This window comes from Phoenix dactylifera, chromosome 9 (genome assembly GCF_009389715.1).
Source record: "Phoenix dactylifera cultivar Barhee BC4 chromosome 9, palm_55x_up_171113_PBpolish2nd_filt_p, whole genome shotgun sequence".
NCBI lineage: Eukaryota > Viridiplantae > Streptophyta > Magnoliopsida > Arecales > Arecaceae > Phoenix > Phoenix dactylifera.
In genome coordinates this window covers 19,247,719-19,264,010 of record NC_052400.1, presented here as the reverse complement: position 1 = coordinate 19,264,010, position 16,292 = coordinate 19,247,719, and the positions used below count along the sequence as shown (strand labels likewise).

Sequence of the window (16,292 nt, the reverse complement as noted above, 5' to 3'; positions counted from 1 at the left end):
ATGCCAATGAGATAACGTCAAATTTTTTATTTGGGCTGATGGAAACAAGTCGGGGTTCTTTGCTGTGCAGTTGAATTGGGTTTAAATGGTGGTTGGCGGTAATGCTACGTGCATTGTCTGTTAACACGGGCAAATTACACCCTACACCTCTTGGGAAATCATTATTCTGCCTCTTGGGAGACATCCCAAGAAAAATGATCATTTTAATTAATTTTTAAGCCTTTCTTCATTTAGACAAACCAAAATGGCCCCATGACCCCAGCATCTACTATAGTAATATCACAGCCTATTGTTACATAATCCACTTTTAATAACCTATAAGGAGAATTTGTGTCAGCTTAAAAATTTCTATTTAACAAATGCAAATCAACTCTTAGCTGGAAATTTTCATTTCTTTGGTGGAAACTAAGCAATCCTCTCTCTCTCAATACACTAGCAATCTGCTTCTTAAATCTTAATCCAGCCAAGCTTTCAAGTCTATTCCACCTAATAGAACTCTAGTTATTTAAGCAAAAATGTTATGATGACAAATGTTGTGATTATTTAATTGAGATGGAGTCAAATGAATGCAATATCTTAAACAAACTTGCAATATTAAAAAAAGATCATACGTTTAAAAAGATAAAGAATATCAAGTAAAAAGGAACATCACCTAACAAGAAGTTTGTTAGAGCAGATTCATCAAGGATAATCGAGAAATATCATAATATTTCCTTTTAATCTACACGGTACAAATGCTCTATAAAGTGGTTGCATCTTATAGAAAGTAGCTGTATGATAGGCCTAGAGTTAAACTCAACTTAAAATTATTTGAGTTTGTATCTGGCATAACCATTCTAAGTCCCATATGTTTTCTACATTATCCAACGAACTATAAGTTGTTCTGTTGGGTATATTAGTAATGTAGGTGTATAAAGTAATATAGACCTAATTTCTGTCGTAAAGGAATAGAAGTTTTGTTTCATATTTTTTAACCCATTTATAGAGAGCGACATAGAAATATTGAGTTTTATAATGTCAGATAGGGGGACTATTTGTTATCTTTTGATTCTATCAATTGTTCTCCACAATATTTTCTCTTCTCACGAAATTAGAAATATATAATCCTACTTCACTCAATTATTTCATCCTCTATTTTTAATACTTTAATAAATCAGTGTTTTTTAGGGACAATGAGTCCGAATAACTTTCAATTTCCTCTTTATCAATAAATTGAATAAATTTGTCAAGTGGGTTATATAAACATAATCCAATTATTCAGTTGCTATTCACTGATATGTAAGAACTTGACCTGCATCATCCACCCAACGGAAACTTATATATGATTATATCTCTCTCTAAATGGATGTCTTAAACAATAATTATAAATATTGACTTGTCTACTATAATTTTTTTTAAAAAAATCTTTTATGGATTGAAATTTATATTACAAAATTCAGCCTACCAAATCAGCAAGTCTCAATTTCCACCAAGCAAAATACAGCCTAAACTGTTTGTTGTGCTAGCTAGAAGTCAGTAAAATTCACCCTACTATCGGGCTTTGGGCCAATGGAACTCCTAGCGTCTGTTTGGATTTTTTTATACAACAGAGACGAAAATTCTGTAGGACTCATATATTGGGCTAGTAGTAGAACCAACGAGATCATAGGCTATTAGCTGAGCTAGGGTTGTATTCATAAAATACCTAAATATAGCTTTCAAGTGGGCCAGCTCAAATTCAAAAGCTATTCTTGCATATTTTGCCTAGCCGAACTTGTAGTCTATAATCTTGTTTGTTGTACTTATCGAATACACAAATTTTGCAAAATTTTCAACCTAATTTTGTAGAAAAATCCATAATTAAGACAATAACCCAGCTGCAGCAAACGTGCAAACTTAAGGTAAATATAACCCCACTGAAATATCAGACGTAGGAGAAGTTGCAGCATTTGTTGCTCAAATTGCAGAATATGTTACTAACTATTGTAAACAACATTTTTTAGTAAGTTGCGGGAAACCTACTTATTCAAGCTACGATAGAATGTTTTGGATACTGCCCCATATCGTTACCCAAGGTCAAATATTTTGGTATACACCATATAAGAACCGAACCTAGAACCTCTATTCATTAGGTAGAGAGGCGTGAATACAGGATAAGCCTCGGTTCAATGATGATATATAGTCAAAAAGATACATTATGCATACAAATTAACAGACCATCATACATATTACCATCGATGACATGCAATCGAAACAATCATCTTTTATTAGAGAACAACATGCATGCACAGCATCGAGCTTCTAGGCAAAATGGAAGCTTGCCTTTTCCTCTTGACGTCACTACTCCAGTGCAAATTTCAAACACCAGAGATACTTTCATTATGGTAATAATATAAAATAAATTCCACTTGCATGGTCGTCACGATTCATGCAAGACTATGAAGCTTAACTACAACCAACATCACAAGGTGACACAAAGATCATAGCAGGATTAAAATTTGCTAATTTACATCCAATCATAAACACGAACATTGTTCATCCTCAAAAAACAGAAAACAATCAACAAATCAAACTTGATTACATATTAGCTATCTTGAATATCTCTCAGCATACCAGAAATGATACTTCACGCAGTTCTGTTCCCTTTTCTAAAGAGATTCACAGTGTTTTTAATAAAAATTTAAACACCATACTGATTTCTATGTGGCAGTTTCCCCATGAAGATTCTTTGTATGACCAAACGCATAACTGACTAAATACTTAAATGATCTCAACTATCTATTCCTCCTTCTCTAGGTAAATAGCCACGTCTAAAAAAACTTCAACATTCCAATCACACGACCAAACAACAAAGAGGTAGGAGCTACGTCAAAATATATTTACACGGAAAAACCATGGAAGTATGAAAGCTATTACTAGGCATGCCATCAAGAAATTACAGAATGGTTGACCCCTCAAACAACTGGAACTCTCTGATGAGCTCCTGTTGCTGTTGTTGCCCAACATTCTCCTCTCATGCCATGTTTCCATGAAACTGTTGTCTTCCTCACCAATGATGTTTTTTGCGTATGCACCACAAATTTCACAACACCTGCACCATGATCAGAGCTGGAAAAAATTATTTATATGGAATAAAATATTACATCGCCTTGATTCAGTGGAGGAAATTACTTCTTGTTTTGCATGGACTCATGGAGGGGAATATTTTTCTTAACAGCAACTTAAATGGAGTCAAGACTGTTAGAAAAATGGCTATGGGAAAACTAGGGAGCACAGAAGCAAAAAAGAAAATATGGAAATCGGATACGAGCATACCAGTAATAATGGACATGATGACCAAAGACCAGCAGAAGTGGGTCACCGAAGTGTAATAAGAGCTAGAGACAGCCCCAGTAACTGGGGCTGGATTATGGGTTTATGTGGGGCTTGATTATGGGTTGACAGGTCTGGGACAGGGGAGGAGATATTAAGAACCATTGAGTACAAATACTAACATTTGCAAAACCTTGCTATGTTAGAGAATATGGATTACATTAAAGGTTATTACTAGAGAAGAGTTCGCAAAGTAATTCCGGACTAATGGGAAGCCCTTGCTTGGAGTTGAGACACGGCTATTTATCACTCCAGAACTAGTCAGAAAGCTAATAAAACTTGGAAGTTGAACATAATAACATTCCAATTTTTCTAAGTTAAGATAGTAGAGAATACATGATATAAGCTATATCAAATTCAGTTTAAGATCTAAAATTATCTAGAGAGAAAAAGAGAGAGAAGAAAAGTGTGATCCTTAAAAACTTGGAGAAAGCAACAAGAGAGTACAAAAAGGCAATTTAATGGGTATCAAAAAAAGAAAAGCGTACAAAATTGTTGAGAACATGCAAGTTAGGAAATGATAGGGGTTGGGAGTACCTGGGGAGAGTAATCGAGTAGGTTTCTAGTCAAGATGGGCTTACATGAAGGGTCAACAGCAAGCTGTCTCCTTACACTACTTGTGAATAAAATTACTGCTAATATTCAAGAAGATGCACCAGGTTTGTGCTATTATGAATGATATAGTGTCAGTTGATGAAAAACAGGCAAGTTTAAATGCTAAATTGGAATTATGAAGGAAAGTTGTTCAGTATAAGGGCCCAAAAATGAATAAGACGAAAATTGAAACCATCAAGTATCCAACTGCAGTTACTAATGAATATCAAACTGAACATGAGATCCTGACCGAACTGATGATCACTACAATGTAGTAGGCTTAAGATAAAAGGTATGATACAAAAAAGAATAAAGAGATTGATGCAGACGTATCTACATAAGCAAATCTAGGTGAATAACTTAGGGCACGTTTGGAATTATGGTTGTTTTCTGTTTTTTGTTTCTCCACAAATTAGCGAAATCCAGCATGGTGATTGATATTTAAGATAGAATTTGCACAAAAGTTCTGTTATTCCTTGCTTTCATTTTCACTCCACTTTAGAAACAGATTTTACAAGTAATTAAAAAACAAAAGGGTTTCATCATACAAGTTGTTCGAATTAGTTCATTTTTCATCTTGGATTTCTGAAACAAAAACAGAAAATGAAGGCAATACCATACAGGCCCCTGGAGATATGTTTTTATGTGACTGATGTATACTACGGCAACTAATGAAAATTTTTGTAAACAGCCAATAAACCCCAAATTATTGTATGAGAATGAGAATGTGGATGTGGATGTATGGTATAATTATAAAGGATGCGGTGTGGAATGAGGATATTAAAGTGGTGTGGAGTTGCACAAATTATGGACGAGGACATGGAGGACAAGCTGAGATGGTGTGGGCACATTCACCAAACCTTGAGGAACACCCAGAAAAGAGAGATGCCTGAGTCTGTATTGATTGGCTTGGAAGAGGGAGGGCAAGAACTAGGCTGACATGCACAGAAGTTTTACAAGAAAATGCGGGGAAATCTCACAGTAACAATATTGGAGGTTGCTTTTGATAGAATAGTGGTGAAAAAGGATTAAACAAGCCAACTTCAAGAAGTTGGGGTGTGGCTTCATTTTTATGGTTAAGGATTTAAGTGGATCTAAGATTATTTACAGATGTATATTTTCACATTCATTTCTTATGACATACTAATTAAGTTATAAAATTATGTCTGCAAGAGTTGCCATAGGAATAAAAAGTTTGAAGAATAGATCATAGCATGCTATTACAAGTCAAAGAAAATGGACTGCAAATGTAAGTGCATAAGGCATGAATTGCAGTTTGTTATCTAAAATATATAACAATTTCTGATGCATTACTCAGGCACCTAAAGCAACTCTAGTTTCCACTCTTGAATTACTGTTTCACACAAACATAATTTTTTGAAGGTTGAGCATGTATTGTTGTCAAAAGAACAAAATTGATGTTACTGCCTTACTTCTGCACCTAAAGTTGTTGACATATCCATTCTTGCTTCAAAAATCATAATATCCATGTGGCTTCATGAAACAAATTTGCAGGCCCAGGGCCTAATTTTATTTTTATTGTTTGGATCAAGTTGTCGGGGCAATCCTCTTCAAAATTTTGGTATCCTTGGGCCAAACCATGCTCATTTTCATTCAAAAAAAAAAGTTGTCTTTTTGTATATGGAGGTCTTTCTATTTCACTGGAGCTTAACATCAGATCTTTGCATGCTTGGGGCAAACCCACTTGGTACTCTTGCTCTCAAAGCTTCCCACTCCTATTCAACAAAACATCTAATAGAGCTACCACTTATTTTTCAGACAAGCTCTAGTTAAATTATTCCTTGTTTTGTCATTGTGAAAACTGTTTAAGTGCCTTTTTTTTTCCTCTTAGTAGTTTTGAAGATGTAGTCAAGCACTACATAAACAGAAGTATTATTTTTTATATTGTTTAACATCATTATACTCAGGCACCTCCACATCCTTTCAAATTCTTATTTTCTTGAGGGAATTGCACACCTAATTAAGGCTAATTAAGACAATGATTAACAGTGACGCTAGTTCTGACCTTTCTCTAAAATGGCATAGGGCATGTTCCAAGAAATTGCCAGGAAATGGAAGGCTGGACATCAATATTGATAGGGAAGATAGCTTCCTTTCACACATTGACAACCCATTATGCTTCTGTCATCCTGTCCATGACGTCGCAATATATCTTGATATTTTCTTCCTACTGCAATACAGCCTCACCGTCTTCCTTTTCAAAGTGCTCAGCTGGAATCAACCCCATGACCTTGAGGTCACCAGCAAAACTTTCCACCATATTATTCATGAGTTTGACACTTCATATATATACATACATACATACATATATATATATATATATATATATATATATATATATATATATATATATACATACATATATATATATATACATACATATATATATATATATATATACATACATATATATATATATATATACATACATACATATATATATATACATACATACATATATATATATATATACAAACATACATACATATATATATATATATACATACATACATACATATATATATATATACATACATATATATATATATATGCGCTATTTCCTTGCACTCCGAGGTATTTTGTTTTTTGATTTTATTAGGTGCATCCATACTCGTCAGGTATGATCCACCCGCCTTAGGAAAAAGGGGAAAAAAAGGTTTCTTGCATGGATCAACCATAAAGGTGGACGTTTGGGAGGCCTCGATGATTTTTTTTTAGGCTTCTTTGTAGAGCAAATTCCTCTGAAAATGATTGAATCCAGGAATATACGGTGGGTACAGAGCGAAAATTAGTTGGAAACAGAAGCCAATGGCACAAGTCAACAAAAAGCTTCAAGCCACACCCATCCAACCTACAAACAGCAATAGGTGCCTTTAACCATCCAACCTAGCAACTATTCGTAACAATAGACTTATAGAGCATCAATTTCTAGTTGGATCGTGGTTTGCCACAATTCTCACAACAAAACAGAAGAAAACTAATAAATTTCTCTCTGAGATTATCACAAACAAGTGCAGCAAGGGCAACCGAACGCACATAAGAAGTCAAGAACATCCACTATAACGAGAACATACTAGTAGCTCAGCGTGTGAGAACTAAATTAAAGAGGCGCGCGATACAATACCTGTTGCCCTTCACCTTAAACCAGGCCTCAGCGCAGCGCCGGTGCGCCGTCCCAAGCTCGCCCTTGCACCGGCACCCGATCTGGATCAGCTCCGAGCCCTCCAAATCCTCGCGATCGGGGCTCAGATGGCAGATCCGGCACACCTTCTCCGCCTCCGCATTCCATCCCCCGCCCCCGGCGGCGCTCACGTCGACCACCACAACGGCGGCCTTCTCCGTCCCCGAAACCCCCGTCTCCCCCTTCCCCTCCTGCTCCCCACCGACCTTACCTCCTTCCTCCCTGCAATCCTTCAGCTCCCCGCCGGAGCACTCGCTCTCGGCGGAGCGCACCTCGATGACGACGCCGGCGGCGGCGGCCGCCGTCGGTGGCGCAGGTGCGTCCCCGCCGCACGCTGCTGCTGGTGCTCCATCATGCGCCTCGCGTCCCGTCGTCATCCCTCACCGCATCTTACCCGAAAGAAATTAATGGAAACGGTAATTATATAATAGAAACAGCAACCATCATACGGAGCGAGGTGGAGTTAGGGCGCCCTCTCGTCGCGCCATTAAGCGTAGAATGAGAACAGCGAGATTTTGTGGAGGGATTAGCCACAAGAGAAGACGTATAAAAGGGGCACTTGGAGGGATTCCGAGAGAGGGTCGACCACGTAATCCTAGGAGAGAATTTGGACAAAGAAGTACTTGGGAAGGCGGAAACAGATAGGGTGAGGGCTGGGGGAGGCCTGGCATTATTGGCGGGGGGGCCGCCACCAGGAGCGGGTCGACGGGTCGAGTTGAAATGCGTCAAGGGCAGGATTAGCTTTGGACTTTTGGGGATGGTGATGGAGAACGGAACGGGGTCCCTGAAGGTACTTACGGTGGAAAGTCAGGTGGAAAATGGGTGCGCTTGGCCCAGCCAGCTCTCTGGATGGAGACTGAATTGGACTGCAGTCGCCGAGATATTACGAGACAGCCGTCGATGGAGGGATGGAGGGTTCATGATGGAGATTCCGTCGGACTCGATGCTGCGTCGGTTGCACGTCGGGCCGTCCATCTTGTCCCACCTTCACTACACGCAACTAGCATTGTACCGTTGCATGCTGTCTCCTTCCTGGACCCAATAGTTTCACACCGCTTCGATGCTACATTGATATTTCAGACATTGAACGATATTTAGTAAACCACCTTATAGAACCTGTATAAATTCTAGAATAATGTCCCAAAGATCATGTAAGATTTTTTAAAATAAACAAATTTTTTGTTGGCACCTGAATAATTATTTTGAACATAAAATTTAACTATAATTGTCTAACTAAATAAATTCATCGTTTAGTTGATTATAAAGATTCAAATATTCATTTAGTATTAGAAAATCAGCTATCTAACTAATAACTCCGACGCTTGAACTCCATATTCAATCCATCCGAGATTAAGCATTTTGTGACTCTGAAAGAAAAAAAAGATGGTGTGAGCTTTATAGCCGAGTGAGAATATACCATACTCACATAAATATAGATAAAGTAAATTTAAAATAAAATTTAGTTATAAACCATATCAAAATGCCGGCAAAATTATAAAACTTTATATTGATTATTCAACATAGTTAAAATAAATACAAATATCTTATTAGTCTAAAACTTTTGTTCAACGGTGGTTTTATATATCTTCTATTATTATCTAGTTTACGATCAATAAATTTTCTTTCTTATTTGGACTATCATGGTCATACTTTGGGCCGTGACCGGTATCCCATAATTTCACGCTTCGATTTGTAGTAGCAAACTATAATATCCGCACCCTTTAGCTGGTGGTCGCAAACCATAATATTCAAGCTTCTACCTACAAAGACAAACCAAAATATTTGCGCTTTAGCCCACGATGGAAATCCATAATATCTTTGTTTCAGTCCATAGTGGTAAACCAATGTGTCACAATTGGGCCAATGATTGGCAATCTATAACATATCTAGTCCAAATCTTTTCATTCAGCAATCAAATTATTCAATTTCATTCAATCGAGAGAAAATATAATTTTATATTATATTTTTACAAAATTTCAAAATAACCAGCATCGTATTCCAAGCAACCACAATCACCAATATTTGATACATCTATACAATTAAAAAAAAATTATATTTATACCAGAAACTGATCGGCAATTATGTAGCAAATGATACAAAATGCAAAAACATCGATATGTAATAAAAAAAATACATATTATCCATACAGGAGATTATGTACAATATTTTTTACCGTTGCCAGTATCAGTTTCAAGTACAACAAACATCGATCCACTTCTCGATCTATGAACTTGCAGGCAAGATATCCTGTTCAACACCTTCTTACCCAGACGATTGCCTTTCTACAAGATCAAATCTCATCCTTAGATTAATTATAAATAAGCATAGTTAATATTTAAATAAGCATAGTTAATATTTAATTATAAATCTCAACAAATGGTCGCACAATGTCAGCCAGGATCCTTGGTTACGCAATACCGACTCAGAGCTCCTGATCGCACAATGCTGGCCCGAGACCCCCTCCAAGGGTCAACCACTTTACAAGGTATTGGTCCTTTCCTCGAGCCTATTAAGGCATGTGGAGAGAGAAATATAGAAAGAAAAGAGAGAAAGAGAGGAGAGAGAGTAGGAGAAAGAAAGAAAGAACAAAAGAGGAAGAGAGAGAGAGAGCCATGGTTCTCTTCTCAAAAGAGAGGAGGAAAGAGGGCTTTAGGGTCGGCCACACCCATGGTGGCAACCCTCGGCGGCAGTCGCATCGACAACGGCCTTTAGTGACCAAAACATGGCCATGTTCGGTGACGACAGCCAGCTCGACAGAAAAAGAAAAGAAAAATAGAGGAAGGTCCTGCTCTATGAAATCTGGCGGCCGGTGGCTCTAATCAGGCTATCAATGGTGGTTTTGGGGTCTGAAAAGAAAAGGAGAAGAAGAGTTATAGGTCAATGCCCGAACTTGATGATAAATCAACAGTGACACAATGAAGTTTTCCAGCTGAAATGGAAGGGAAACTCGTAAACAAATCTCGAACTCGGCGGCGATTAATTGAAGTTTGTGAGCGAGATGCATAGAGGGATAAGAGGAAAGCTTTTTATAAATGAAATTCTAGGGTTTTCATCGAAATCTAGCAAGCCCTAGGACTCATGTTCTAATGGAATTGGCCATAAGAAGCGGGCTCTCTTCAGGAGTCTTCTCTTTTTGTCTCACATGCCCAGTACATGAGCTTATTTTTTTCTCACTCTAAGATTCATACGAGACATTTGAGTCTACAGAACATGTTTAGATCAGGCTCTTGCATAACACATTTGGATAGTACAACATCTAGCTCTTTACAAAAGGATGGGTTTGGATTCTCTACGGCATAAGTAACTTCTAGTGAACCCATGATATCATTGATATTATTTATAAAAAGATCAATATTTATTCTAAATTTTATTTTAATAGTATTTATTGATTTAAATGACTATTATAATGATGCATGCTTGATTCAATGCTGTTGACACATTAAGCTTTATTTTAACCATAAAAAGGATAAGTCTAATTATAAGTACTCCTAGAATATAGAACAGAGAATATAGAACACAAAGCTTATGCGTTGTACCCAAAAAAAAAAAAAGGCTTATGTTGGTGATAATAAGATACCTCGGCCCATCGGAAGATGATCGCTCCAAATTATACTTGTTGGATGTTCCATAATCAATTTAGACAACCAAAATATGAATTGCTAGCTTTGTTTTGTAGCAGATACATAAATTATAACGACCCAGGACCTCACCCAAAATGGCTAGCCGGAAGGTATTATTTGAGTTTCTTGATCCTGTATAAGTACCCAAGATCTACCCAGCAAATAACTGATGTGGGACTAAACACACGCCCGCACGGATCCTCACATACTCCTCCCGTTCAAATCCTGATGTCCTCGTCAGGTTAAGGGTTCAAATCTAATCACAAACACCATGATTGGCCCGTGGTCAGCCCCAATGGATCCGTGCTGCAGTATCCCATAGTCCACATAGATTATGGGTTGTGTCCGCTCTGATACCATTTATAACAATCCAGGACCTCACCCAAAATGGCTCGCCGGAAGGTATTATTTGAGTTCCTTGAACCTGTATAAGTACCCAAGATCTACCCAGCGAATAACCAATGTGGGACTAAACACACGCACGGATCCTCATATAAATATTTTATACCATCACAATCTCCTAGCAAATAAGCAGCAACATGTAATATAATACAATAAGCCTTCGTTGAAGTGGATTCCACAACTTGCTTGATCTACGTCATTATCATAGCTACGGCCCCTTCAATCCACACATCAAATGGACGCGGCAGCCTTTGTATTGGAAAAGGAATTGGCATGATGTTTAATCCAACTTGTTTCAAAATACCTTTGCTTGAGTGGCAGGTGGTAATATAAGGTTATGTGCAGTATCAATTCTATTTTGAGCATGTATGCAAAGTCAACTTACTACTGAAGGCAATTTTTAATTTACAAAGTCAATTTATCAATTCTGACTTTAATTTAATGTTACAAAGAAGTTCCATCGAAATCTTCCTTGGTTTATGGTGCAGAGACATTGGCCTCGCAGCTTTAAGGTGTATAGTATATTAAATTAAGATGAATTGAATCACTAATAAGATTGGAAAATAAGTGACACCATGAAACTCTCATTAGAAAAGAGCACATATTTTCGCTTGCGTTGGACAGACCAAGATAGAGTTTGTAGGGTTCCACTCACTACATCATGGAAAGCTATACTTGGAAGTTGGAAGAATTAACAATGGTGAGATAAAACGCTTTCTTGTGAAATAGCATGGGCCTTGCCGTAATATCCACTTGCAGTGGTGTTAGATTAATTTTCTTTTCTTTTGTTTTTTTTTTCTAAAAAAAAAAAGAGAGGGAACCTCACCCGCGTAGCAACCTCTACTAGGCCTCATTCCCGCTGGAGAATATTCGATCCGGGTATACAAGTTTTACTCATATCCTTTCCATCTACGGAGGAGCCCCACCAATGTGGCAGCCCCCTCCATGTGTGGGTACGTCATACCAGCACCATCTAAGTACTGGCAGATCAGATAGTGACTTCACCGTACAAACCAGGCAGGAGGTATCCAGTCTTCGCATTTAATCGACGTCCGTACGTTTCGAACCTGAGCCACTTCAATGGAATCTTAGTTCTGTTCCGACCGTGTTACCACCTCAATGGTAGTTTAATTTTGTTTAGAACATTGCCATGCAAATACTAATCACATATGATATCTGCATATCTCGCTTTGCCTGGAAAAGACCTTTTCAGAGGGTATTTATTATATTAACTTTACAAAATATCACATCAAAGGCAGGTCAGACATTCATTAAAAATTCTGCGATTTTTGACTAATGCTGCAGATTGACGGCTATTTTAACGAATCCATCATCCTTTAATGAAGCTTTATTGATGGTACTCTTTCATTTGATAGTGAAATCTTATCAATTGTACTCATTTTATCCATTTGCATACCATTACTAGTCCTTTGGCTAATTGGCCAAATCGGCGAGGCAAAAGAATTGTAATAACCAGATAATTCAATTCAATTAACATATGCTTGGATAACTACATCCATGCCAACTGGTATCAAAATAAGTTGAGTCCACACTTGGCAAATAAGACAAGATAAATGCCCAGACATGGGGTTTTCTTCAGGCAAGTAATATTAGATTAAATATCAGTTGGAGCTGACAGCGTTAGGGGAACATCCAACAAGGAGATGAGGTTCGCTAATAGCAATGAGATTCAGGACAAGGCAGCATGCGGCTGCTTGTTTGTGACTGTTGACAATCTCAACGTATTATCGGAAGTCATGGTTTTGCCTTTGAGAAGCATATGCCATGGCGAGGACCTCATCCAAAAAAAATATATTTGAAAGTGTTATTTGAATTCTTTGTTCCTTATAATTATCCAAAATCTCAAATCTAATCACAGATACCATGATCGGCTAGTGATTTTATAAATTCGTGTTGTAGTGTCCTGAGAGGCGTTATTTGGATTTCTTGCTTTGTACAAGTATTCAATATCTACCCAGTGTATAACCGATATAGTACTAAACGCATGCTCGCACAAATCCTCACATACTTTTCCGTTTAAGTTCCAATGTCCTAGCCAAGCTAAAGATCCAAATCTATTGGTCAGCTCCTATAAACTCGTTTTATAGTATCCTCTAGGCAATGAATCGGATCTGCTCTGATACTATTTATCACAATTTAGGACTACACTTAAGAAAACTAGCCAAAAAATATTGTTTGGATTTTTGGTTCTTTATAAATATTTAAAATCTATGCAGCATATAATTAATATAAAACTAAACATACCTCTACATCAACCCTCAAAGCATATGGCTCTGTTTGGGTTTTTCCGTGCAAGTCAAGAACCCTGAAATTTAGATAGGTAAGCCAAAGATGGTTCGACACGCGAGGACTCCATGAATCTATACAGCCTCCCAATGCAACTAAAGTGCCGTCGGCATGCCCCAACCCCACCGTCCTGCCGCTTCACAAGGTAGTGGATGCTGTACAAATCGGCCCTATCTACGTGGATATGGAGTCTTTTTGCCTCCCACTGGAAGGGCTCAGTTAAGTGCATGGATGCAGCACCTTCCTCCAGAAACCTTTAAAAAATCTCCTCCCACCCACTCACTGGGATGGGCTTTTTGACATAATAGCCAGACCTGCCCTAGTTGAACATCCCCCGGTCCAACAGAATCTCCATCGTCTCTCACTTTGTGTTGCCAGCAAAGTGGGGAACAGACTGAATCCAACTCAGCTCTCTGCTGTCCTCCCTCTCTAAACCCAGCATGTCGCGGAGCCTCATCACATCGCCAGCAAGAAACCAAGTTTGGAACATAGCCTCCACTGTCCTCTTATGTCCTAATGGAGCTTCTGTTCAATGTACTGCCCTTTGTTCCGAGGCCCTATTGCTCCTTGCTCCAAGGTCTTGTGGACGGTGAAAACAGTGACAATGGGGGGAACGGGGACTAACCGGACCTTCCATGACGCTGCGATACCCAAGCTGGCTCCTTTCCCTCCTCCGATGGCCCAGAAGTGATGGCCCTCGCCCATGGACTCCCTGTCCAAGAGTCTCCCATTGGCATGAGCAGCTCAAGCTAATAGGATAAGGTGGATTTATTTATATAATTTATATTTTATATTTTCTAACACTCTTCTTCACATGTGGGCCGGACTTTTTTTTAATGGACGAGCTCAACGTGTGAAATTTTTTAATAATGAGGTTAAAAAGTGCGGAGACAGGGTTCGAACTCAGGACCTCTGCTCTGATATGAAAGTTAAGATTACAAGGTAGATTTATTTATATATTTTATATTTTTTTACACTCCCCCTCATATGTAGGTCCGACTTTTCTTTTAATGGATGAGCCCAACATGCGAGATTTTTTAATAATGAAGTTAAAGAGTGCGGAGACAGAGTTCGAACTCAGGACCTCTACTCTACTTTGATATCATGTTGAAATCACCACTTGTCCCAAAAGCTTAAACTAATAGGATGAGATAGATTTATTTATATATTTTATATTTTCTAATAGAAGCTGAGGTAAGGATGTGGAACAAGCAGCCACATGCTGCCTCAAAGCGTAGTGATTAGATGTTCTTAACCATCCGCTTAAAGATTCAAACAAATGTGATCTGGAATCAGAACTCTAGATTGATTGCAGCAGACGAGCGATGCACTTGCGATATGACTGCTATTGGAGCTGAGCTCGGAGCAGTATGGGAGGGCATCACCTATACGAGTAGTATTTTGGGAGCTGACTTCATCATCATGGAAGGAGACTCTACGATGATGATTGAGTGGATTCGTGATGTAGAGCGACAGAGCGATGGCCACCCACTGTTCAGGGACATCCAGAGATTGGTGATAGGCTGCCACTTTATTCTAGCTGCACATGTGTACCGAAAGGCGAATAGGGCTGCAGATTAGGTTACCTCCTTTACTGTTTATCATTCAGAAATGGTTTTATAAAAATAGTCTGACACTGCCTCTCATTACTCTTGACTCTACTAGTAGCCCCGTGCTGGTTGACGTGAGCTGCCGATGTACTAAAACAATGTAAAAAAACCCAAAGAATTAGGCTTGGGCATTGCATGGTTGACCTTTCCAAAGGCCACGGCCCACGATGACTTCTTGAAACATGCCCAGAAATTTTGTGAACGGCAACTCTCCCACCAACTTCAATTGTAAAAACATGGAATCTATCCATGTGTCTCGTGATAGGCGGTTGCAACTTTAGACTCTTAAAATGTGGCAGTGATGCCTTGCATAATAAGATTTTAGAGCTTAATGATTGAACCAAGGCATCAATTGCATTATTTCAAACGATAGAACGGAACGATTAGTCCTTTTCATTGCATTCCCTTCTACGTTAACCAATGATGGAATCGGAATGTTTTGCTTTCCATTCTTATTCTATTCTTATTCCGTGTCTATTCTTTTCGATTCCCGTCAGTCAAGTGTGGTGCAAGGGTGTTGTTGGAGCCCAGAAGGAATAAAGTTCGTCTTTTAAGGCTCGATGATGGTGAGTTATGGATGGGGGTTTGCTTAAAAAAAAGAAGCAAGCCTAGATAGATGGACGGAGGCAAGGAGTTGCGATGAACGAGAGAGAAAAAGAGAGCAAGAGGTTGATTCTCTCATCATATTTTTAGATTGATTGGATTTTATATGTTACATACGTAATCTTAAACAATGTTAATATCTTGTTTAGGTGATTTTCAGATCACCATGCCACCTATATTCAATCTAATAATCTAGTAAATGGATTAATTTTTTATTATGCTGCTAGGTTGGAAAGAAGATTAACTGACTTGGTGCAATCATATTGAACTTCAAATGCTTGTTTCTCTTAACTTAGTCATTTAGATCGATTTAACTTCTCCATAGTCGATGGCCATCAAATATTTAGTTCATTCAATAGATTTTTGGATCCCATTTATCTATATCACTTTTCTGTTCAATAGATCATCCAGCATCTACAATTTCATTTGTTTGGATCTTTTTGGTTGTTGCATTGCATTCAACAGACCAATTGGCAGAATTCTACTCTACCATGTTTTAGAGGGCATATTGAGGCCATCCATTCCATTAATATGCGACATCCATGATATGCTGTTGTGGGACCAACAATATTCATTGTTGGTGCCATCTCCTTATTACTGGGA

The 16,292-nt window shown here is 38.2% G+C and overlaps 1 protein-coding gene across 2 annotated transcripts; it reads right to left on the bottom strand.

Annotated features, from left to right (window-relative positions):
• Window positions 1-2,462: 2,462 nt before the first annotated feature.
• LOC103705663 (E3 ubiquitin-protein ligase MARCHF11-like) lies at window positions 2,463-7,833 on the bottom strand. 2 transcript variants are annotated; one of them, XM_008790595.4, is made up of 2 exons: window positions 7,091-7,833; window positions 2,463-3,087 (listed from the first exon to the last, which is right to left on the bottom strand). In XM_008790595.4, exons 1-2 carry the CDS (start codon window positions 7,522-7,524, stop codon window positions 2,934-2,936), a joined length of 588 nt encoding a protein of 195 aa, XP_008788817.1. In that variant the 5' UTR covers window positions 7,525-7,833; the 3' UTR covers window positions 2,463-2,933. The 2 variants fall into 2 exon arrangements, with proteins under 2 accessions (XP_008788817.1, XP_008788071.1); XM_008789849.4 differs by having other exon boundaries at window positions 2,463-3,070; window positions 7,091-7,810.
• Window positions 7,834-16,292: the final 8,459 nt, after the last annotated feature.